Raw genomic sequence first — 24,626 nt, forward strand, 5'->3', positions numbered from 1 at the left:
TGGATATTTAGTATTTGGGTTTAGATACTGCTGGAGATGCTCTCACCAAAGTTTTGACAAAGGTTACTAATTTAGGAAACTATTTCCAATCCGTATATAGAAATCCTTGCCAACATTTAGGACCTTGGCGAGTGCTTGAGAAGCCCCTTACTGGTTAGTACACAGCCTACATAAGATCTTAGTGTGAATATTTGTATATATAAGTTGGAATTTGTTGATTATTTAAGGTAGTATAAAGGGCGAAATTTTTACTTATTTGTTTGTTTATATACTGCTTTCTTTTCTCATGCGGTTGTCATAAAAATGGTCATGAGAACAATGTGACAATGAAATGTCAATAAAGAAATATACGATTTTACTACTATGACGACAAATTAATTCAGGTACCTGATATATACCTATGTATATATGTGTAGTACTGTCTATAGGGATTAATTATCTTAAAAAACACGCCCTCCCTCCTTTCGTTGGCTTTTGGGTTTAATAAAGAAATCCCGAGGTGAGTTACACAGGAGCTCAAGGATGAGCGGACGTTGAATCCAAAGAAAGAAAGCAAAGAAAAAGAAAGAAAAACATACCCGATAAGAGAGAGATGAGAATACAATTCATTGGTCACGAGATAAGTGGTAAGCCTTTATGAATTTATGCTCCAGATTTTCTGATTTTATTCTCGATTGTCTCTAATTGACATTGTCTTTACAGCATGTCGATTCGTCCGATGGGAGCACGAGAAGAGCTTCCCTCTGACAGCCGCAGTAATTCTAGACATGGCACACAACACCATCTCAACAACCATTATCTACCTCCTATTCCGGTCGCCATGCGCCACCCACACTTGATTGGATCTGTAAGACAGTACCGCTCTGAAGAACAACAAGAACAACTACAACATCACATTGTATCAGAATCATTTATTCCAATGGCACCAGATCTAGTTAAACCTCCCCGCAAACGAAGGCGACCTCCATTTTCATATTCATCACTCATTGCTCAAGCAATTCTTGAGTCTAAGGAAGAACGGATGGCACTTCGAGATATTTACAATTGGATAACTGAAAAGTATCCAGCACTATACAATGCCCAAGATACTGGCTGGCAGGCAAGAAATTTCCTTTTGTTGCTATTACTATTATTATTATAATTGTTGGAGTTTAACAAAAAATAATCCTTGTTATTAGAATACCATTAGGCATAATCTCTCTCTCAACAAGTGTTTTAGAAAAATCCCTAAATCAGAAAATGAAACTGTCGGTCGAGGGAAAGGTGGTTACTGGACCATTGATCCTAACCATATGGCCAAATTTAAGAATGGCTCGTTTGCTAGAGGAAGTGCTTCAAGTATGCGACGAAAACCAACGCGAGAGGACTCGGATAAAAGGCAGTCCCCATTGCCAGAAACAACGGCTGATAGTGCTGGTTCACTGTTAGCCACACCTCGAGATAATTACCTTTTGAGTAGGCCAGACAAGACATCTAATCATTCTTCTTGTGTCTCACCTTCCATAATCCCTACTGTGTCTCCTGCTATGAAAATCCATAACCTTCTCAACTAACTAATTCATACTACCTTGTGTCATTGTACTTACTTCCCTCAAAATTTCAATATTTTCATGTTTATTACATAAGCTCTTTTACCACTTGCTTTCTCTTTTCTACTGTATAAAGTCTTTTATTCAACATTGTGTTTATTCATTCGTCTCAGATAAGTGAGTGCATTGTTACGTACACTATACGTATTGAAGGAGGTGGGACTGCCCTTGGTAATACGTGACATGTGAAGATCTGTCAGTGAATTATCTTTTTATTTTACTTTATTTTTATTTTATTTGCTTGCATTGATTATCTTTGGTACGCCTTTATTCTTCTTTTACTCTTGTGTATATTTTTTGGCTAAATGAAAAAGGTTCATGAGACTTTAATCCCGTTGGAAGATTACAAGCTTCCTCCATTGGGGCATGCAATCTCTGGTGCAGTTGGCTCATCCATCGCTAATCTATTCGTGTACCCTTTGGACATGTAAGTATATAGCCCACAAAACCCGACCCAAATCTCATATAAGTACTAGTGCTACTACACGTATTCAACTTAATTCCAAGCAGGCCGAAAAAGCTAAAAGACAAGGTCTTTTAGAAACGATTGCAACTATTTACAAGACAGAAGGTGGCATTAAAGGCCTCTACGCTGGACTTGGATCTGATACAGTAGCATCAGTCCTATCAAGTTTTATTTACTTTTATTGCTATACAGCACTAAGAAACGTTCAGGAAAAGATTAATACAAAAATGGGTAAGGCTACCCAGCTGAATGTAGCCCAAGAGCTCTTTTTGGGTGCAGAAGCAGCCTTGATCTCCAGATTATTCACCACACCCGTATCCAACGTTACCACCAGACTTCAGACAGCAGGACATCATAATAAGAAAGGTTTTGTGGATATGATGAAGGATATCTATGAGGAAAAGGGCATAACTGGGTTTTGGACAGGTAAAGTAAAGCGGAAGAAAATGAAGAAAAATAAGGTTAACTAAACAGTTAATAAACTTGGATAGGCTATCGTGCTTCGATCATGCTTGTTTCTAACCCCTCTATCACGTATTTTGTGTTTGAGAAGGTAAAAGACTTGTATCTCAGAAACAGCAAGAACACCTTGTCTTCTTTCCAAATATTTTTACTTTCTGCCGTCTCCAAGAGTATTGCTACCGCCATCACATATCCCTTTATTTTTGTGCGTACAAAGATGGTGGCCGATGTCAAGGGCAAAAGTGCAATCGAAAATCAAAAAAGTATTTTGGCAATTTTTAAGGATACATTTGAGAAAGAAGGGGCAAGTGGTATTTACAAGGTAAAGGAGATTTGATATTTTGTTTTATTTTATTTTAAGATACATTATGGCGTGCTTATGCAGTATTTTATTATGATAGGGTATTCGTGCGCAAATCGTCAAGGGATTTTTTAATCAGGGTATCATGTACATGATCAAGGACTATGTAGCTACTTACCTTACCTTGGTATTTTACGCTTCACTCAAGCTTAAGTTCCGTAGGCAACAAGCTTCATTATTATAGATAGACAATTCCTATTAAATGTGTTTGGTTCAAATCCAACTCCATATGTCGAATGAAAAAAAAATTGAAAAGACATTTGAAAATCAGCAATACAAAATGAGCTTACTGTTATTTTAGTTTGTTTAATGACATGCTTGAAGTATAATTTTAAGCTCAAGCAAATATACTATTTTTACAAAAATTGAGCACTTTAAAAATCAGCTTTACTTGGAGTATTTTCACTGGTTAAATTATATTTTAACGGTAAAAAGGCAAAGGAAATAACTTGATTTCTTGTAAAAAATAATAGTACTTGAGCCCATATACAGTCACAATCAAAAACGTTTCGACCTCTGAGCCCAAAAAATGCATGAGAGAAATCATGGCATGTATTCAACATGCAACTGCTCCTCAGTAATAAAAGCTAAAGCATTCAAACTTCAAATAAAAGATTATATATATGTTTATTATTGAAATATAGAAAAAAAAAATAAAAGATCAATATTTTGTATGACCTCCTTTGGCCTCAATTACAGCCTGGCATCGATGCTGCATGCTTCCGGCCAAAGTTGACGAAAGTCCGAGACCTATCCTTCGCCACTCTCGTTGCATTACAACCTTCAGATCTTCAACATTGTTAATACTGGCCCTCTCGTCACTCATGCGCCTCTCGAGAGCCACCAGAGATGCTCGATGGGGTTGCGATCCGGGCTTTGAGCGGGCCAGTAGTCAAAACCTCGGATCTCATGGCTATCTTTCCACCACCTCGAGTACGACCCAGTATGACAGCTGGCGTTGTCCTCTTGGAACACGAAGCTCCTGTTTTGTTCCCGCGAAAGATTTTGGAACCAAGGGAGGAAGTTCTGAGCCAAAGTGTTCACGTATTGGTCTTGGTTTACGTTACCATCTAGGAACACCAAAGGGCCAAAACCACCGGCCCAGAAACAGCTCCAGATCATCACACTACCCTTCCCCCACTTGGTTCCTTCGATGATATTTTCTTCCTTGAACCTTTCACCGACTTTCCTGATAGCTCTAGCTCCTCCATCATTACCCTCAACTGTGAACCGTGATTCATCTGACCACACTACACCTCTCCACTGGTCATCTGTCCAATTCACATGCTCACGGGCCCATTCCAGCCTTCTTTTCTTGTGGCTTTCGGTTAAAGCTGGCTTGTGAGCTGCGATATATGATCCGAAGCCCAAACGCTTCAGACAACTGATTATTGTCTTTCTGCAGACAAATACCTTCATGTTCTTTAAGGAAACCCTTAGCCTAGAAAATGAGGCAAAGGGGTCCTTACGAACTATTTGAACAAGGTGTCTTTCTGTCCTCTCGTCAATCTTTCTAGGTCGTCCGGACCCTTTTCTTGGCTCGGGCGATCCTGTCTCGTCCACTCTCTTAATGATGTACTTGACAGTTGACAGACTCATGCCAACCACCAATGAAATCTGGGTCGCCCCGTAATTTGCTAAATGCATGTACATGATGCATCCGTATTTATAGGGATCGGCCTTTTCATATGATCCGTGGGTGTTTTCTGATGAATTTGCGTCTTGCATGTTGGATTTGATTAATAATATTGGGAGAAAACAATGTTTTTATTTTTATTTTTTCGATTTTTTTTAGGCATTTTTTGCGGGGGTCGAAACGTTTTTGATTGTGAGTGTAATATAGTACAAAATAAAATAAAAATCTAAGAAAGGGAAAATACAATGACCTTGGGATGGGTATTTTTAACCGACTTAGTAATATTTGGGCAGCCTGGAATTGAACTTAATTGAGAACATCTTGAATCTTTTTGAGTAGCTATATACCAGTATTACCAAGTAACTCATTTCACCCTTTAAAAAAAGAAACTCGAATGAAATAATGAAACACATCTTTACATAATATCACATAATTGAGTATTTGGATAAAATGTTTTATTCATATATTATATTGTATATACATATTTAATTATAGAGTAATGAAAGAAAAGTTGAAATAAAATTTTAGTTTTCCAATACAAATCTATATCTAGCCTTTCCTTCTCTCATTGCCTTGACAGCCTCATTTGCCTCCTTCATTGGATACTTACTTATCCAAGGCTTTACATTGTGAGCGGCAGCGAAATTCAACATGTCCTCAATTACGGCAGGTGAACCAATAACTGATCCAACTATGGAGATCTGATGCATTGCCAACATCATGGCTGGGATTCCAGTCAAAGGTGTCTCAGGAATTCCAACAATAATAAAATTCCCATTGGTCTTGAGGAGTCCAAGGTAACTTTCCCAATCAAAGTTACTGCCAAAGCTAGTGGACAGAATATGGGTAAAGGTTCCGCTGTGTTCATTCATGCTTTTTTTGTCGGTAGTTAAAATGTAATCATCACAACCAAGCTCCTTTGCATCAGCACGTTTGCGTTCAGAGTGTGAAAGGGCAACTACAGAGGCTCCCATGGCCTTGGCCCATTGAAGACCGTAATGACCCAGGCCACCAATACCAATTACGCCGACCTTGTCCCCAGGCTTGACGCCAAAACGCTTGAGAGGAGAATATGTTGTCACACCAGCACAGAAGAAAGTAGCGGCAATCTCGTTGGACATGTTTTCAGGGACCTTAAATACAAAATGTTCGTGACCTCTCCACTTGTCGGCATAGCCACCGAATGACTTGTCACCATTTGGCCAACGACCGTTGTAAGTAGGGATCATGCCTTTCGAGCAGAGATTTTCGTCACCGTTTTTGCAGTTTTCGCATTCGAGACAAGAACCACTCTGAGCCCCAACACCAATACGGTCACCAACCTTGACTTTCTTTACTTTTTTACCAACGCGTGTACACACGCCGGTAATTTCGTGACCAACAACACAAGGATAGTCAGTTGGTCCCCATCCGGAGTCAATGGTGTGGATGTCAGATCCACAAATACCACAGTGGGTAATATCCATTTCAACAGCATAATCGTCGAATGCTTTCAATGGCATTTCAGTCCATTCAAGAGGTTTATCTGTCAAATTGAAAATAGCTTTAGAGTTTGCTACAAGATAATAAACAATAGAAAAGGCTTACCTTTGTTGGGGCATGCCCATCCGTGAAAAGTATCGGTAGACATATTGTGCTGTAAAAGAGTACTTTGCAAAGGCCTTTACTCCCGTCACTCTTTTATAAACATTATTCATGCATGCTAAAAATCTCGAATATAGAAAAGAAAATTAAAAAAAAAACAGTCTTTTGAAACACAAGCAAGTTTTGTATAGTTATCATATCACTGGAATACCTAGTCTTAAATCAATACCCTTTACTGTAGTAGGATGTCTCGCCAGTTCTCGAGAATTAAATTTTTAGTTAATGAGATTATATATTCATCGCATTTGCCAATGAATAATTTACAAGAAAATGAAGTTAGAAACAAAAGAAAATACGAAAACACTTTGCGGTTATTTGCTCATGTTAATTATTATTGGTCAGATAACAATCCACAGTATTCTCAAAATCTAATTCTTGAAAATTAATAGAACCCCATGCTGATCCTCAATATTAAACGTGTGTACGATTTGAAATTTTTTGTTAGTCAATAATAGTGATTTAATATTGACGTGGTTCTCTTGCAGCATATAGTAGAGATGTTAACTTGTATAAAAATTACAGTACCAAGCGCATATAATGAATCAAACACTGGATCAATCAGAGTAATGCATATTTATATAGCTTTAGTTTGTATGTTTTCTCGACATGCATTTTTTAAAGGACTAAAAAAAAACATTAGAACATATTCCCCGAAACTTTTCAAATCGTACATATATTTAATAATGGGTTCCTATTTTACATGAAAACAGAATCTCCTTATTACTGGATTCTGTGTAAATAATTCCGTGTGGCCCTTTTGGAATTATGTATTGCTATTTATATATAAGCAGAAAACAAGCACAAATTGTTTGAAGATAGACACTGTATACTCTAAATATATCAGACTGCTTATATAATCTTGATATATTATAATACTTTGTGTGGACAGACTAAAAAGCTCGAGATTAGTTCAAATACATCATCATCAGCAGCAGCATCATCAGCATCATATTAGAAAGACAGGATGAAATTAGAGATCATGTGATTTAGCCCTTCTAATCGGTCACGTGTTCTCTAATTTACTTGCTATTACTCACTAAAATAAAATGTAAAAACCTATACTACTTGGTAATTGTGTGCCGTACACTATTACCAGTAGGGAACAGTTACATAGAACTTAACGTAGCCCAATGGGGCCTTTTTATAAAAGAAAATGGGCTAATACGGGATTTAATCAATACAGCAACTAGCCCAACACTTCTTTGGCAATAACAGTCTCCAATAATATCTTTTTATATGTAAGCTTTAAGAAAGTGTACAGATGTATGCTCGTATAAGATTATATTAATTAAAAGAGTCTTGTATTACCATATTGGTCAAAGTAATTACCTGGTACATGACACCCTATTTCCAATACTATGAAAAATAGCCCTCACATATACATATCTATATCGTTTATTTGATGTAATTTCTCTTTATAAATAAGTTTCAATTGGTTTTACTTTTGCCATATGTCTCAAAGATTTGTCTCTTAGTCAAAAAAAGTTATAATAACCTTCATCAAGAAAAAACAATTTTCCTTTTCCAGAAGCATATCGTTATTTTGACCAAACCTTATAGTAAGCTTTCTTTATTGAAGGATACATTATAAAGAGGTTGATATACAGTTTATTTAATATTAAAAGATAAAGAAATTAAAAGGTATTTTGTGTAGAGTGAATGTAGTAAGGGTAAAATAAGGATATTAAGCATACAGTTATTTTACCAAGCCTAGCTATTTACTTTTCTGTATATACTGTTTATAATACAAAAAATTTTCTGAAAATATTAAAAACCCACAACTTTTGGAAAGCGGGAAATAAATGCATATATAATATTTTGGGACATTTATTTTAATCGACAAGTGCTTGCACCTCTGTCACATATTAAAATTGGAACGATACAGAGAAGATTAGCATGGCCCCTGCACAAGGATGACACTAAACTTCTGAGATGGAACGCTCTACGGAGCATATTTTTTTTGTTTTGTCACCACTTGATATTATTTTTATTTATTTTATTTTTTGTGTCAAATCTTGAAATTACTTATAAAAGGATACCACATTGAGGAATGTCAATCTTACATCATAATGTACAACTTTATTATCCACTAATGCACAATCCTTCTCCCCTTCCTTGTTAAATGCATATCAATCTCTTCTTGCTCCTCATGCTGTAGATGGCTTTTGTTATGCAGTTCCATTAACACAAATCACCACTTTTTTTTTGCTGACAATGTAGCATTCTTTTTGGCTTGGCTTCAAATGTCCAGCCCATGTTCAACTTGAGCTGCGCAACATTTTTTGTATGTATTTAAAAAGGAGTCTGCGTACTCAACATTGTCTAATTTTACTTTTCAATGCAAAATTAATTAATTAGGAAATATGTGAAGTTGCTGCGGTCTGTGTCCCTTCATGGTTACTTGTATTTGATAAAATTAAGTGGTTCTAATACTATGTCTTCCATCAGGTGAAAATATTTTTGTGAATTTTTTTAGTCCTACACCCTATTACATATCTCCTATCAAAAATATGGCCTTTTCAATTCAGGTGGCAATAGGAAAAGACTACCAAGTCAGAGCCGTTTGGAGTTTTTTGAAGTTCTTAGTCTGTCAACGCCAACTATTATTAATTTTAAAGAAGTTACTAACATTATCTCTCTACTATTTTGTTGTTTTTTTTTCGAACATAATATAAGTATTATATACCTTAAAAAAATCCTGCGATAGTATCAAAAATATTGAATGTATGTTTTTCTTATAATATAGTTGTCTGATGTTAGCTTAAGACTAAGTTATAAGATAGGAATAGTGGATTTCTTGATGATAATATTTTATAAAGTTTGTATAATATGAAGGTTCTTGACAGCTTTTGAAAAGCTTATTGATATTATTAATTAAAAGATGGAACTTTAGGAATAAAATATCATCGGAAAATCCCTTTTATGGTTTTTTGAATGATTAAAACAAATTATTTAACGTTTACGACCAATGCTTCTTTAAATATGCATATTTGTATAGTAACACTCGTATGCATGTTACACTTCCATTCATTGGATATCTTACACAATCTAGGTGACTTGGTCTTTACTATATTCTCCCACCTGATTAGTTTCAAATATCCAATACTGTTTTTCTGGCTTATACTTTTTGACTAAAAATAATATCCTCACCATTTTCTTTATATTTCTTTAGAATTCTTTTGCTGAAACTATACTTTGTATACTTTGAATAGAAAATATTATTACTGTCTATTGATTTATGGAAATATATATGCATACTTACATGTAAAGACATTTTGGGATATATACAATAGAATTTTCAAATATATATATTGATTAATAAGTACCGAGAATCAATAAAAAAAAGGTACAAAATAAAAACGCAGCTGCTAATATATATTAAATTATGATAATGTGTATTTTACTTACATATTATAAACGCATGTTTCTAAGATAGGTATTCAAGTATGGTTTGAAATACAAGTAAATTATATTTAAATAAAAAACAGAGTAAGTAATATACTTGAAATTTGCTAAATAGTTGATATTACCTTTGCCTGGACCGTGAGTACTTCAAGATGTTTTATTCAGAGAATAAAGTGTAGTTTTCTATTAAAACGTGTTTTGGAATATTTTCAAAATAATGAGTCAATGAGTTACTTATAATATATTTGAAAAAGATTGTCATAGACTCTCTTGAATACTTGCTAATAGTATATGCTTTCTTGAATGGGCTATAATATGTGTAGTGAAGGAAGAGTATAAAATGCAAGTGGGTTAGTAAAAATGTAGATCTGAGTAGTAAACTACCCAAAGTATTAAAGAGATAAAAAAACAAAAGAGAAGAGATGAAAGTAAAAAAAAGAGGGTGTAGTTATTCTATTATGTAAATTTAGAAAGATATGAAAAAGAAAGAAAACAAAATTTAATATATAAATAAATATAAAATTATACTTTAACTAGCACATTCTTATAGCTTCTATCTTTTAATATTGATAAATATAATAAAAGTACTTATACTTATAACAAGTACGTATGAACTAAAATTAATAATTATTTAGTATTAACATACATATTATTATAATAATATTAAGTATGTTTTTTACTGAGTTTATTGTAAACATCATGTTAGAATAAAACTATATATAAGAATAAATAGTTTATATTTACATAATGATAGATTTCACTAGTTATCTTAACAAATATTTCTTCAAGATATCTACTAGTATTTCATTATAATAGTTTTATATATCTTCAATTAAATATTCAAGACAGGTATAATGAGGTATTCAGAATTGTTATAAGGTTAGTATTTCAATAATAGGAAAAGTAAATACTGCGAGTGACATTTATTAAAGAGACAAGATAATATTATTTATATCCGTTACTATTAAAATCTCTGTAATTCAAATCTATATTGTACAATATTTGGTTTATACTGTATGAGTATGTAGTATATGTTTGTCCAGTGTATAATAGTTTTGGAGATTGGTAACTTGCTGAATTCATTAGTAAAAATGGACTAGTATTTGATTTTGGAGTCTGTTTTTTACTCAATTGTGATATGTATAGTACAGAGACATTTTTTATTTATAAATAAAAAACAACTAGTATATAGTCTCAAAGTATTTCTATACAACTTCATTTTCAATTTTTTTTATTGTTTTGCATTTAAAATATCATAAGATATATTTTATTAATTTTTATTTTACATAATTATAGACTTTTGTGTGATATTTCAGATACAAAACAATAGAAAATAGTAAATTTTGAAGATAAAATCATATAGAAATACTTTGAGACTGTATAAAAGTTTTTCTTTATTCATAAATATAAAGTACCCCTTATAAGAAAACACAATCTACTCTTATTATTATGTCTTAGTTTTTTAAGGCTTTCTTCCTTTACTATATTTGGTTATTAGAGTGTATTTACTGCTTAACTAGTGTCAGTATTATAACTATGACATCAAGTCATAAATTGTACTTCTTTAGCTCTTAGTTATTCTTTTCTCTTTTACATAAAAGCTTTAGGACTTCCTACTAAATTAGCTCCATATCGCTCTGACACAGTTTACCCAGCAGTATGATATAATTATATTAACGATCTTTAAGATATTATCTACAGTGTGGTGATCCAGACACTTGGTTGTTGGATTTATTACATCTAAGAACATATTCCTATTATTATAGTAAAACAGCTATCATTACAAGAACAAATGAATAATTTATTTATTTTACTTATGGTAAATCAATAAGACCAATAATTAATTACAGTAAGTACTGTAATTATGACAGCTCAGTAAGCACTGAGTTAATATGAGGACACTGCAATTAGATTAAATTATAAACATAGCAGTACCAGCTCTCTAATATCTAAATGAACTCAGACTTAAGAAATTAAGATGTGACTGACAAAGCAGATCGTGTTTTGATATAAAAAGGACAACTTTGTATTCTTTAATAAAGACAACCTATATACAGTCTCAAAGTATTCTTATATACGTCTCAATCTTTTTACTGTTGATTTTATTCTATAAAACTTCACATACAGTACTAACTGTAATAATTATTGGCCCGATTACTTAATCGTTTATATATATCTTATATGCTGATAAGATGATAGCTACTACGTTATCTCAATATGAATATGTTCTTATATGTGGTAAACCTAATATTCAAGTGTCTGGATCACTACAAGTATGATATAATTATCTTAACAATCTTTAAGATATTATTTATGGTACTAACTGTAATAATTATTTGCCTAATTACTTAATCATTTATATATATATATATTATATGCTGACAAGATGATAGCTACTATGCTATTACAATATCAATATGTTTCTATATGCGATAAATTCAATATCTAAGTGTCTGGATTACCACATTTCAGTAAAGAAGAGCATTTATACTATTGGTAATATTTTAGAATTCCAATCTAAATACACAGGTAATGTTTCATAATATTAAATAGTTGTAGTTGTAGTTTCTTAATTAAGTATTTATATAATAAAAAAATACGTAGATGAGATATGATAATATCATATATATATTGTATATATATTTGTATATCCCATTTCATGGTAATAATAATAAATAATCAATTATATGTATGATGATCTGTGTATTAGATAATATTATAAAGGCAGATTTGTTTGACTGGAATGGCTAAGGATATTATTTTATTATCAGTCTTACTCTCAGATTCAGTAGTCCTCAATACTCATTTACAACAGTTTGATTGTACTTCTTTAAGTGTATTATTTTGTTTACTTTTATAATTTCTGACTTTTGATATTTCTGACATGTATGGTACTTGTATTTGTGATAAATATTAACAAGTAATATATTATCACTGTTTTCGAGTATTTGTATAGGGTTGTAAGTGTGAAATAACCTCTCTTTTTCCACAAGAGAGAAAAAGACAACCTCAAAAGAGAATGTAGAATTAAAGATAATAAAATTAATAAATAAAAAAAATAAGAGAAAAACAGTACTATTGATCAATCTCAATAGACTTGACTCAATATACTCAGATAATCAGACAAGTAAAATATCAACAGTGTTAAATATTAAGAGAACTTGTTGTCAGAAAATAAGACGAAAGAAAATCAATATTTATTAAATGCAATCATTGCAATATTTATATAAATTTTTAAATAGCTTTGCAATTGACTTGTTAAATAAATAAAATATTGAAAAATATAATAAAAAGTTATATAATTGGTGATCTATTAAATGTGATCTGTCCTTTAGTATTGTTAAGTACAAACAAAATAAAATAATGTAAAATAATTATTAAGTTATAATCATAAAAGTAATTATACTTGTAAAGAAAATATAGTAAGAAAATAAGATGTGTAGTTATGTGAAGTTATCTTTTGCCAGGATAATGCTTTTTTGTTGTACTTATTAGTGTTTTACTCTATGAATAGAAAAATTGATTTCTATTCAGCCTCGGCTGCTATTGGAAAATAAAAATATAATAGAATATAATTTTTCTAGAATTACAAAGAATTCTGCAATATCACTGCACTGCCAGATAACCAAAATTTTGGTAAATATGGACCTTTATTATAACACTCTATGCCATTTTGTTGTAGCCGGCAAGCCGGAGCTTAAATAAAAGAGGAAGTTCAACCCAATCGTTCCAAAAAGAGGAAAGGGCAAACAAATCTCTTTTTGTACTTAATTACTTTGACCCTTACTTACATTCTTACATAGTAGAAATAATAATTCAAATTAACATTCTTACAAATGAGGCATCATATCAAATAAGGCCTCAAGACAAACATTCCAAATAATTAGTATAGATATCAATAGCAATTGTTTATAATAAAATTATCTTTTATCTACTATATTATTTTGTCTGTTTGATTGTATTTCTTTAGGTATACTTCTTTATTATCAAGTATACTTCTTTGCCTGTTTTTATATTGCTTGGCTATTGAATTATTAGTTTAGCACAATCCGATAATTTCATGACGCGTGTTGAGTTATGGTGTGTGGTGCAACTGGTCAGAAATATAATATATATTATATGTATAGTTATATTCTTGTGATTTTGCTCAGGAAAATCCAATAAGAAGGAATTTAATGAACGGGACTTTAAATGGATGGAAACAGATATATGGATAACAAACAGATAGACAAATGAACAAACAGACAAACAGACAAACAGACAAACAGACAAACAGACAACAGACAAGCAGACAAGCAGACAAACGGACAAACGGACAAATGGACAGGCAGACAAACGGTGAGACAGTACTTGTAGATCCTAACAGTGTGCAACTTAGTATTTTCCGCAGGACAATAGCTCAAGCTCAGTGATGATGTTCAAAAGAAATATAGAGGAAAACTGAATGAATTTTATTGGGATAAAAACGTCTCTCTTATATACTAATTGACAACTGCATACAAGGTGACAATCTAGATACATCTTATGCTAAATGATAATTATTTAGAAGAGTGTACAGGTCTTCGGGCATAATCACAAAAGGAGATAATCAAAAATAATCAAAAATAAAAATAATCAAACTACTAAAAATATGAACTCTCGGGAAGTATACTAAAGAAGTAATATCAAGAAGTGTAAAGAAACAAGTGCAATGCAAAGGGAAGCAAGCTAAAAAGGAAATAAAAACCAAGAAAAAAATAGAAAAAAGGGGAAAAGCATTTAAAGTCCAGCGGGAATTTAAATGTCAATAGCAAGAAAAAAGGAAAAAGAGGGAGAGAGAAAATAAATCCAAGAAATCGGATTTTGTCGTGTCCGGAGATGGAGTCACGACTTTGCACTGTCCATAACTTAATAGTCTGTCCATAAGTTGACGTCACATCAAACAAATATACATTTTTGGTTAATGCTACAAAATTTTACAACACTTGTGACCTTCATCAGAAGGTAACTTGGCCGAGTTGGTCTAAGGCGCCGCACTCAAGTTGCGGTCTCGCAAGAGGCGTGAGTTCGAATCTCACAGTTACCATTTTGCCGATTCCGCCTACTAATTTTTCGACCAATCAAAATTGAGTATTTATTGGGCATAATTTTTGTCGTTCCTGATCTAGGCTATCTTCCAATTGTCGTTCCCGATCTGGGTTGGTCTTCCTTTTACTATAACAAAGTCAAAAGGTCAAACCCACTGGGGATCAAGGAGTATACGTAAAATCAAAGAGAGGATCAAAGATGCCTTTTATTGATAGGAATTGAATTGTCTTATATAGTTTTCTAAACTAATACTGCGCATTATCCGCAGTAAACTATTATACTCTATTTAATTACAAGAGAAGTCCTTTTACTGCGGTTGATGCTCAGAAGATGTTACTGTGGTTAATCTTTACAAGACATTACTGCGGTTCGTTATCTATGAGGTATCTTTGACATACAGAACTGCTGCGGTCAATTATCCCGATTTCTCGGATTCATCAAAATAATGTCCGACACAATTCACTGTGAACGTAGCCGATTTGGTCAAGCTTTAATAACATGAGAGTATAGCAAATAAGAGATAGGATACAAGATGATTTTTATTATCTTAATTTGGGTTATCTTATATTTCTTTTAAAATGATTATTCATCTTTGACTACACTCAAGTAGTGTCTCGTAATATTACAAATTTCTGAAGCTTATGTCTCCAAAATTAAGCATGAAAAGATAGTTAACTACAGCATTTCTTTATGTACATGTTTAGTTTAGAAAACTATATGAGGCAATTCATTTTATACAAATAAAATGCTAAAAGTAAACAAGATGTACTATGTGAGTATTGTTCATTTAAGAGGGAAGATCGTAGCTATTTATATAGATGCTTGGTTCTCTAATTTAAGATTTCGATAAGATAATGGTTGGTTATTACTGAAGCAGTATGAAGTGTACAAAAGTGTCCGGTGTGTGTTACGTTCCTGAAATGTGACCCTGCCAGGTTTATTAGCAATTGTAGTATCCATTCTGAATTGTGAAGCTTATATTTCACTCGACTGCGGTATGTATACCACAGAATCAGTTGTTTCGCCCCTCAACCTTTCAATCCCTTCCTCGTACTCTTCAAGTATAGCATACAGATAATAAACCAATAATTAATTTTGCCTGAAAAAGGCAATCCGGATTCACTAATGGCAGCGAGCATCAAATCAAGAGCGTCTTGTAACTTATGGCTTGGGCCAACAATAGGAGATCTATTAAACTTGGCCTGAATATGTGCAAGAAAATCTTTCGGAAAGCGACATCTTCTTGTAGCTGAATTTTCGCACCAAATAACATTGTTTCTCTCGAGGTTACATAGATACATTAGTCACGTCAAAACGTTCGTCTTACTTTTACTCTTTTTACATCAGGGGCTCATAAAGATTATGTTTCGGAGGGTCTTTAAGAAACGTATGACATTTCAGCCAGATATTCTCGGGCATTTTTCTCCTCAACACCACTGCTACTGCTGGTACCAAATTCTCTTTTCAAAGTTTTCTCTTTGACCTTGGTCGACTTCAGTGGTTACTGAAGAGCAAAATTCAAGCTTCATAATGTTTAGTGTCACTTAAAAGTCATATTTTAGAAACTGTATTACCTTCTATAAGGTGTAATTGATCTGTGACTTGGAGACATTTTCTGATCTTTTCCATGAATAGTTAATGGGATATTTGCCTCTCTTGTTCTATAAAATCAAAACAGAGTAAGACAAAGTTAAACGAATAAAGTGTTTTCCTCAACTACCATTTTATTTTTAACGAAAATATTAATAGCAGTATCGGCAAAGTGCCTGAAATAACATGCTTCAAGACAAGGTTACTATCTTCCGTGAGCTTCCAATTTCCGTTACTTTGTCAGCCCCAGGATTACATTGAATAAGTTTTATGAGATAATTCATAACTGCCCAGTTGGCAGGATCTTCTTCGATTCAAAAGTCTACAAATATAAGTGTATTAGAAGGCCGTTTCAAAGTCCATAGGGTGAACTATACTACCTGGGAATTGAAGTCTCGTATAGTCTTTAGTGTAGAAGCTCTCTTTTTAAAACAGGCGCGCTTAGATGTAATCGTCAGTAAAGGAAAACAAGATAAAAGAAGGGGAGCCTTACGGACAGGCTGGCTGGGCAGACTAACGAGATATACTGATGAGAATAATTTGAATAATTAAGCGCAAAATCGCTCATTACTACTTTTTTGGGGGTTATACTTTGATATTTGTTAAATGTTTCAAAAAAGAACACTAATTCTTTGGGGACAGCATTTTGATTCTACCGGACCACAAGTTTTCTCCATTTTGGTAAGATCTTTGCATGAGACGGGATGGAATAACTGAATACCGTCAGAGGAAAGGATAAACCGCTTTGCTTCTAATTTTTTTCAACGAGAAGCTTCGTGCTACTTTCTGGTAATATAGATACAATAGGCGAAAGAAAGAGAAATGTACGATACACTTAAGAAGGACAATTCGCAGTAAAATATTCAACAAGTGTGTTACAATCTAATGTCAACAACTCCTTATAATCTTCTGCATAACCGTCCATTGATATAGTATATTTTTTTTATGGCCAAGTTTAAATGTAGGGTGAAAAGGGCTATTAATTAAATATATTGATTTTTTTCAGGACACGCCATTTTCCCTTAATGATTAGAAAAAGACACTGGGCTCCAGAGATGTGATCAAAAGTAACTAGCCTGGTTAAATATAAGTGTCATCTCCCGTCCTGAAAATTCTGTCTGCCTAGGATTAGCATTTTTTTAAAACATTTAATAAACCTCAAAGTATGACTATCCAAAAAAAAAGTAATTGTAAGTGAGGTTACGTCTAATTATTCAATTTGGTCTCATCAGCATGTCTTGTTATCATGTCCGTAAGATTTCCCTATAAAATGGTCAATCTTTAATACATACATATAATTACTTTCATGACATTCTTTTTTTTTTTGGATACCAATTAATACAATTTATTGAATGTAGATTAATGTCTATAAAGTCAATTTTTTTTAAAAATAGTGCAACTAAGTATAGTTTATACCAAAAAAAGATAGTAAACTTGGGCGTAGCTTTCTAAGGATAAGATATATTTATATTCATTTTAATTTATAGCCATTAAGGTAGTTGACTTTTTATATATATTTTCATATAAAGCACACTAAATATTTTTGTTTTTGCTTTAAATCCATAATTTTTATAAGAGTATGTCAATCTACTCATATTAGTTTTCTGGCAATACTTTTCCTGGATTCATGATACCCTTCGGATCAATGGCATTCTTAACAGTCCACATCAGATCAATTGTATTATCACCAAGTTCTTTTCGCAAATAAGCCTTTTTGCCTGTTCCTACACCATGTTCACCTGATAATGATGCGTTAATACCTTTAGCTTACATTTCTGTACAGAAACTTACCTGTGACAGAGCCCTCCATACGAATAGCACGCTCCAAAAGAGCTTTGTTAATCCGTTTAGCCTCCTCATATTCTTCTGGCTTGGATTTGTCAAAGAGAATAAAAACATGGAAGTTTCCATCTCCTACATGTCCAACTACAGGTGCTGGCAAGAATGAAGTCGAGAGATCTTTTTTAGTCTCATCTATCAATTCTGGCAATCGAGAAACTGGTACAACTACATCTGTAGTCCAAACAGATGCATTTTCTTTCAAAAGAGTTGCAGACCAAAGACAAATCTGTTTAAAGATTATTTTTTTAACAAAGAAAAATCCAGCCACAGTACTGCCAATATATTCTTACCTTACGTCCCTCCCACAAATCTTCCTTCTCTTTTTCTGTCTTTGCATACTTGAAAGTCCCGCCTTTGTGCTTTTTGACGATTTCAGAAACAACCTTGATTTCATGTTCGATCTGCGGCTTTGATCCCGAAAATTTGAAGAAGAGCGTAGGTTTTTCGGCATGGCCCAATGAAGGGTTGGCAAGGCAAACAGCTTTCATCATTAGATCATCTAATAGCTCAACAGCACCTATTTGAACACCAGCTCGAACCAAATCAGGTACGACAGCGGCAGCGTCACGAATTGTGGGAAAATCGCACACGGCAACTGCATGGTTGTTAGATACCTCTTATCTTATTGTTCGCTTTCTATAAAAATATAGTTTACCCGAGCTTTCTTCGGGAATAACAGCCAGTTTTAATGTGGCCTCAGTTACAACTCCAAGCGTGCCTTCAGAACCAATATAGAGACGGGTTAAGTCATACCCGGCAGAGGATTTGCTAAATATATTTATTGGTCAGAGTTAAGATTCCATCATCAAACATCAATTTATTACCGAGGTCTTTGGCGAGTCTTCATAACCTTTCCGTCCGGTAATACCACCGTTAGATTCAGCACCCATTCTCTCATAGTACCCCAACGGACAGCATTGGTTCCTGAACAAGCTGTTCCCACCATACCACCAATACACGCACTACAGTAAAAGAAAAATAACAGATATAGTAAGTACAAATGTGTTCTCGTGAATACAGTCTAGCTGTATTACCCAGGTCCGGGATCCAACGGGAAGAACAAATTATTCTTTTTTAGGGTACTGTTGAGCGTCTCCCAAGACACACCAGGTTGGACCACAATGTCCATATCTTCGGGATGGAAAGCAACGATATTATCCATATGCTCCGAGAAGGAAATACATATTCCTCCCATGGGTGCAGTAAAATGACCTTCGAGAGATGTTCCTCCAGAAAAGGGAATTATAGGCATACTACCAAGGAAAGAAAGCAAAAATTAATCAAAGCCAAAATTGAATTATATTCTTACTCAAGTTCGTTAGCAATCTTAACGATGGCAACAACATCCTCAGTAGAACTAGGAAAAACTACAATGTTTGGAGCCCCTTCATTATGGTAGCTGTTGTCTGAATAGCCATGAGTCTGGAGAATATCTTCATCAACACTGACATGTTCATGGGGTAGAACAGCCTGGAGAGCATGGAACGCTTCTTGTATCTTCTTCTTGGTTGGTTTAGGCCGTGCTACAGGTAAAGACGCGGTTGGCTGTGTAGACTGGGCTATTGAAGAAGAAGAAGGGGAGGAAGAAGCAGCCCAGTAGCCTACACCACCAGCCGCTGCAGCAGAAATTACTGCAGGCCAAATGCGATTTGCAGGCTTTGTTTGTGTGCTGTAGGCACATCGTCTGGTCGAGTGAGAGATAACTCTTCCCAAATGAGTAGCTTTCTTAATGTTCCACATATGATTTATTTAGACAAGAGAAAGAAAAGGTGAAAGAGAAAGATAGAGCTCAATTAAAGACAGCGATTATTGAAACACGTTAATTTTTAGTGTTTGTCTTGTCAGTTCATTATACAATCAAGGTGAGAAAAAAGATCGAGACGGAGAGCGGAGACTAAGCGGAGGAGAGGAAAATAATTGGGTAAACATTTTATCTAACGAATAAAAAGACTTTTTTGGGGAAATAAGCGCAACAAGGCTGAACTTTATGTAGAGAAAAAAAAGATATGGATTATCAAAGGTGACACTGCAAGATGCTTTCAAAAAGCTTATGTAAGGGAAGGGTGTACAAGTGAGACTCCCACCAGTTGGTAGAAGCACAAATCACAAATTCGTGACCACGCACCCTGTTCATCTGTATCAAACAGAGGTAGCTGATTCGTGCTATGGGCATAGCAAAACACATTCCCACACCTAGACAAAAAACGAATTGAGAAACAGTCAATTAAACCTTTTTGTTAAAATACTCTTACCTCCGGCAATGATGTCTGCGATTAATCCAATCGAAACGAGTTTTACAGTTTTTGACAGCTCCAATATCTGAAGTAACTTTTAATTGACAGAAGGAGACATCAGAATCCGGAGTCCACTGTTCTTTTGGGAGTAGTTTAAAGTAATCACGTCGATTGGATACAGTTAGGCAGAGAGTATAATTATGAAATATTATTGACCCTGATGTCTGCTTAAACAAAAGCAAACGACGTTGTTCCTAATAGATACGCGTTAAGTAATTTGGTTATTATTATTATGCACTCTTACTTTTGTCAGTGTCAATAAGATATCGGGTTCTCGAGTACAGCCTGTTCCAATGATTGTTAACTTGGGTGATTTTTTGGACGTTATTCTCTGTGATCCTAAGCCCATGCTCTCTTTTGTCAATGAACCTCTGCCTAGAGCTCCGCCTACCCATTGGCTAACTTGCCACCGACATTGAAGAACCCACATATCATAGCCTGATAAATGGTCTGGCAAACTCAACTCTACCTGACCAGATTCCCTATTGGCTCGAGCAAGAGAGCTGCTTTCGGAGACAGTATCCAAAGGAGGATCACTTAATATTGACCTGAACTCGGTCGAATATGGACGGTCTATATTTGCTTTTTGTATCATAGCTTTTGTATCAATCATTAGCTCTTGTTGCTGTTTCAGCATTAGCTCACAGGCAGTGCGTTGATTATAATATTCTCTTTCGCGTGTCTCAAGTGAGGCTTCAATACTCTGCTGTATTGAAAAGAACTTCTTGACCCTTTCCTCAGAAGTCAGTATATCCTTCGATAGTTGTTCAAGCATCCTGAAGTGTCTTCTGCAGCTCTCTACAAGTTCATCCAAACCAGATCCTTCCTCAAGATTTTCTGGCTCCGACGATAATGTATATGGTTCAGGGGCTATATCGGATTTGGCAATAACAAGCGAGGAAGTTATACAATGGTGTGGAGGTAAGCTTGTAATTGTAGGCTGTGTGCCACATGTCTTTTTGAGACGATGATAAGGTAGTCCATTTGAATAACAAGTCTTTGATGCTTCTTTATTTCCATCGCGACTAGATGATGGAGATGGAGGGACAGAAGAAAAGCTTGACTGATCATCAGAGCTGGTTTCGTCAATGAGAGTAAAAGGTGAAGAGCTAGGGATATGACTTGGAATGATCGACGGTCTAGCATGTCTATTGCATGCTACACATGTTGGCTGACGCCCATTATCAGGTAGTGACATTGAGGCCGAACGTTTTGATCGAGTAACAACCGAAGGACTTATCGAAGGCCGTGAGAATCCTTTACTGCATGCCGCCTCGTCGTCAATCGATCTGCTCTGACGAGGTGTATATAAGTATACAGAGTCGGTATTTGGCTGATGTAGTTGACGTAAAGGTGCTATTCTTTCTGGACAAGGTAACTGAGGAGATGTCATGTGTTTGAAAGGTTTTATTGTATTTAAGGAGGGCATAATACGAGAAGCGCGGGGCCTTTCCAAGGGCACCCAGGAGGTGCATGTCTTTATTGATCCAGGCAATGCATGGCTTGTTGTCTTTTCATCCACGCATATCAATGGATGAGATCTAACAAAGCTTCCGGCTCGAGAACGAAACGGAGTGGATTTTGGAGGATGAGAAAGAGTATTTACTTTGGGTGTATTTGGAGGAGAAGGAAGAGGCTCCTTTTCAGAGTTGGCGAGGTCCACGTTTTTGGTTGGCAAAGACCTGTCAGCTATTGATTGCGTGGATATACTTGGTGAAGGTAGCCCGTTCCGAATAGATGTTTTAGCCGATGTAGCAATGGTTGGTCTACCAAGAGATTGACGTCTGGATAATTTGGTAGGTTCTTGAGTTCTTTTTGGGTATTGTATTGTTTGACTCTCCTTTGGGTAAATAATCGACATGATAATATTTAAGCAGAAGAAGAAGAAGAAGAAGAAGAATAGGAAAACCAATTCAAAGGGATTTCTATAGAGAGAAAGATAATTATACGTATTAAGATGATAATCCAACTTTATGTTATTTATTAAGGGGTTAAAGAATAGACTAATAGATAACAGGTTAGAGCCAAGCAGTATAGTCAATAAGTCATTATAATAAAAATATATTAAGGTAGAAAAAAAGTAGTTATGGAAGTAACAGAAGTGCTTGGCGGGTAGGCAATGTAGATATGGCCAAAATGCAAAATGCAAATGACATGAACAGAAATACTACAGCAAAAAAAATCGTTTAGCTAGTTTCCTTAAACTATATCGCTACTTACCTGAGCGAAATTTCCAATCCTTAATGTAAAGCCGCATCTCTTCTATACTTTGTGCTGACTGTATATTCAACTTTAAGGTTGCTAGTCGTATATTATGATTCACTCGTTGGCCATAACTTTCTATCCGGGCCGTTGTCTTTTGCTGCTTGCGTTGGGCATGACTAAGCCAGCTTGTTTCTTGTTCTATTGCTTTAAGAGTAGTCCTAAACCCGCTCATGACTTCTACACGACCATACTCTACCAATGAGTCTAGTCTCTGTGCTTATTTGTTTTTAGAGCAATGGGTATTTATATTTATACGTTTAGATATTATGTATAAAGAGCACGTATTATTATTACTACTATTGACATCCTTACCTGTGAGTCTATATCTAACTGTTTTAATTTCGCACTATAGTCTATGACTTCTTGTTGATTAAACTGAATAGCCTCGACCTCTTTTTCGATCAAGTATTGTAGACGCTTGATACTCTTTGTCAGGTTATGTAAGCATATTTCGGGCGAGCTATCGGAGTGGATCAGAAGTTGTTACTTGCATATATCACACTTACATCTCTTTCAGATCTGTGTTAATTGAGAAAGAAGCGACCGAGTCTGTCCAGCGCAAGGGTACTCTAAACCTTTGCATTTGGTCATGTATCTGCTGTCGGTCTATTTTAGCCCATGACTTTAGTACACTTGGGCGTCTTTTCTTTGTCCTAGAACGTAATCTATTCAATCCCGGCCGGTTTGTTCGAGATATGTCCAAATTATTGGGTTTACGCATAGCTCTTCGATCAATTGGTTTTTTAAAATGGAGGCGAGCCTTTCTCACAGATTTTGACCCTGCAGAGGGTTCTTGATCCGAGGGAAAATTAGAAGTGGATCTCTTGAGTCGGAACAAAAATGTCGCACGAGGAAGATCTAATGGAGAACGTGGATTTCACGATATATTAGCAGTAGTACAGAAGGTTAAAGTAACATTCTCGATCTACCATTGATTTCAGTTTACTTTGGCTAGTTTTGAATTTACCGGTCCATGAGAAGTGCGTGGGGGTAAATGAATTGCGTGTTCTTAAGCGACGGACACTGTTGACTAGACGCGAGACCCCAGGTAAAGGTACTCGATTCTTGGTCAAACGTCTAGCCGATTGAAGAGGTACTGCAGAATGGCCCGTATTATGGCCAACTGAGATCAAATCAGGTGTTTGCCACATATGCATGGTTGGGTTTAACTTTACAGAAGCATAGATTGGTTTGTCAAGAGACATAAGAGAAAGAAGATCAGAAATAAACCGCCGTGCCTGAAAGAAATGGGAGCCAATTTATGCATGCCATAGATGATGTCACCATATTCATAAACTAACTATCAGGAATCTTCACAGCTTACATGTGGTCAAAAATATGTAACAGGTTCATACTTTTCTTGGTATTACACACATGCTAAAAACCACAAGAACTCGATGCACTCTGTTTACATAAATATGGATGTATAGAGTGCTAAGTTGCGTTGGGTAGATTAGTAGCAGATAACCTTATCATACAGCCATTATCAATGATAATACTTAAATACACCTATCTTTGTTGTTTCCAGTGATTATTTTCTTGTAAGCTACTCGAAATAATTCAAGCCACAAATAAAGTGCATAAAATCAAGTATTTATCGGTTGTTCACCGACTAGAGTAAAGGGAAGATCATTCCAGATCGGGCGATCATATAACTGACAAAAGCCACACTTTTTTTGGGTGTACTTTAAAGCACTATATCAGACATCTTTTTTTTTTACAGTACAAATATTAAAGATTTTAATATGTACGCACAAAGGGGGTAGCTTTAAGTATTCTATAAAATTGGTCACAGACAATACGGTCTTTTGAGACGAAGAAAGGCTGGGATAAAGTGTATTATGTGTTTTTTGTCTGGCTTCACCCATTCTTGTCTACAATGCCGCATTACCCTTCAAAAGAAAGCCTACCTGGGACTTACACATGTACAAGCGCTTTGGTGTGTAACCAATCAATCATCTCCGTTTTTGGCTTAGGATAATGCCTCGTTTGGAATGACATATTT

At 34.8% G+C, this 24,626-nt stretch overlaps 7 protein-coding genes and 1 non-coding gene across 8 annotated transcripts; 3 read left to right on the top strand and 5 right to left on the bottom strand.

Annotated features, from left to right (window-relative positions):
- Positions 1 to 958: 958 nt before the first annotated feature.
- Positions 959 to 1,331, top strand: PHYBLDRAFT_95340 (fork head transcription factor; the record flags this gene model as incomplete). The annotated part of the gene is made up of 2 exons (XM_018443898.1): positions 959 to 1,116; positions 1,190 to 1,331. Coding segments are annotated over 2 exons (300 nt in total), but the record flags the coding sequence as incomplete, so codon positions are not given.
- Positions 1,332 to 1,894: 563 nt separating this feature from the next.
- On the top strand, positions 1,895 to 3,062 carry PHYBLDRAFT_166382 (hypothetical protein; the record flags this gene model as incomplete). Its single annotated transcript, XM_018435411.1, has 4 exons — positions 1,895 to 2,016; positions 2,066 to 2,481; positions 2,547 to 2,839; positions 2,919 to 3,062. 4 exons carry the CDS (start codon positions 1,895 to 1,897, stop codon positions 3,060 to 3,062), a joined length of 975 nt encoding a protein of 324 aa, XP_018294453.1.
- Positions 3,063 to 3,421: 359 nt separating this feature from the next.
- PHYBLDRAFT_166383 (Homeodomain-like DNA binding domain-containing transcription factor) lies at positions 3,422 to 4,606 on the bottom strand (the record flags this gene model as incomplete). Its single annotated transcript, XM_018435412.1, has 2 exons — positions 3,422 to 3,465; positions 4,348 to 4,606. The coding sequence occupies 2 exons, from the start codon at positions 4,604 to 4,606 to the stop codon at positions 3,422 to 3,424; spliced, it is 303 nt and encodes a 100-aa protein (XP_018294454.1).
- A 432-nt stretch (positions 4,607 to 5,038) lies between these two features.
- Positions 5,039 to 6,144, bottom strand: PHYBLDRAFT_154978 (hypothetical protein; the record flags this gene model as incomplete). The annotated part of the gene is made up of 2 exons (XM_018433369.1): positions 5,039 to 6,039; positions 6,102 to 6,144. The coding sequence occupies 2 exons, from the start codon at positions 6,142 to 6,144 to the stop codon at positions 5,039 to 5,041; spliced, it is 1,044 nt and encodes a 347-aa protein (XP_018294455.1).
- An 8,401-nt stretch (positions 6,145 to 14,545) lies between these two features.
- Positions 14,546 to 14,628, top strand: PHYBLDRAFT_t90. Its single transcript has one exon. It is a non-coding gene; the product is annotated as a tRNA-Leu (tRNA).
- Positions 14,629 to 17,546: 2,918 nt separating this feature from the next.
- Positions 17,547 to 19,805, bottom strand: PHYBLDRAFT_74384 (hypothetical protein; the record flags this gene model as incomplete). The annotated part of the gene is made up of 7 exons (XM_018443016.1): positions 17,547 to 17,959; positions 18,012 to 18,288; positions 18,353 to 18,657; positions 18,718 to 18,830; positions 18,887 to 19,024; positions 19,097 to 19,315; positions 19,372 to 19,805. The coding sequence occupies 7 exons, from the start codon at positions 19,800 to 19,802 to the stop codon at positions 17,817 to 17,819; spliced, it is 1,626 nt and encodes a 541-aa protein (XP_018294456.1). The 3' UTR covers positions 17,547 to 17,816.
- A 271-nt stretch (positions 19,806 to 20,076) lies between these two features.
- PHYBLDRAFT_143391 (hypothetical protein) lies at positions 20,077 to 22,217 on the bottom strand (the record flags this gene model as incomplete). The annotated part of the gene is made up of 3 exons (XM_018430976.1): positions 20,077 to 20,255; positions 20,315 to 20,390; positions 20,601 to 22,217. 3 exons carry the CDS (start codon positions 22,215 to 22,217, stop codon positions 20,077 to 20,079), a joined length of 1,872 nt encoding a protein of 623 aa, XP_018294457.1.
- A 223-nt stretch (positions 22,218 to 22,440) lies between these two features.
- PHYBLDRAFT_143392 (hypothetical protein) lies at positions 22,441 to 23,826 on the bottom strand (the record flags this gene model as incomplete). Its single annotated transcript, XM_018430977.1, has 5 exons — positions 22,441 to 22,523; positions 22,577 to 22,832; positions 22,934 to 23,081; positions 23,128 to 23,479; positions 23,589 to 23,826. The coding sequence occupies 5 exons, from the start codon at positions 23,824 to 23,826 to the stop codon at positions 22,441 to 22,443; spliced, it is 1,077 nt and encodes a 358-aa protein (XP_018294458.1).
- Between the last annotated feature and the right edge of the window lie 800 nt (positions 23,827 to 24,626).

This window comes from Phycomyces blakesleeanus, assembly GCF_001638985.1.
Source record: "Phycomyces blakesleeanus NRRL 1555(-) unplaced genomic scaffold PHYBLscaffold_6, whole genome shotgun sequence".
NCBI lineage: Eukaryota > Fungi > Mucoromycota > Mucoromycetes > Mucorales > Phycomycetaceae > Phycomyces > Phycomyces blakesleeanus.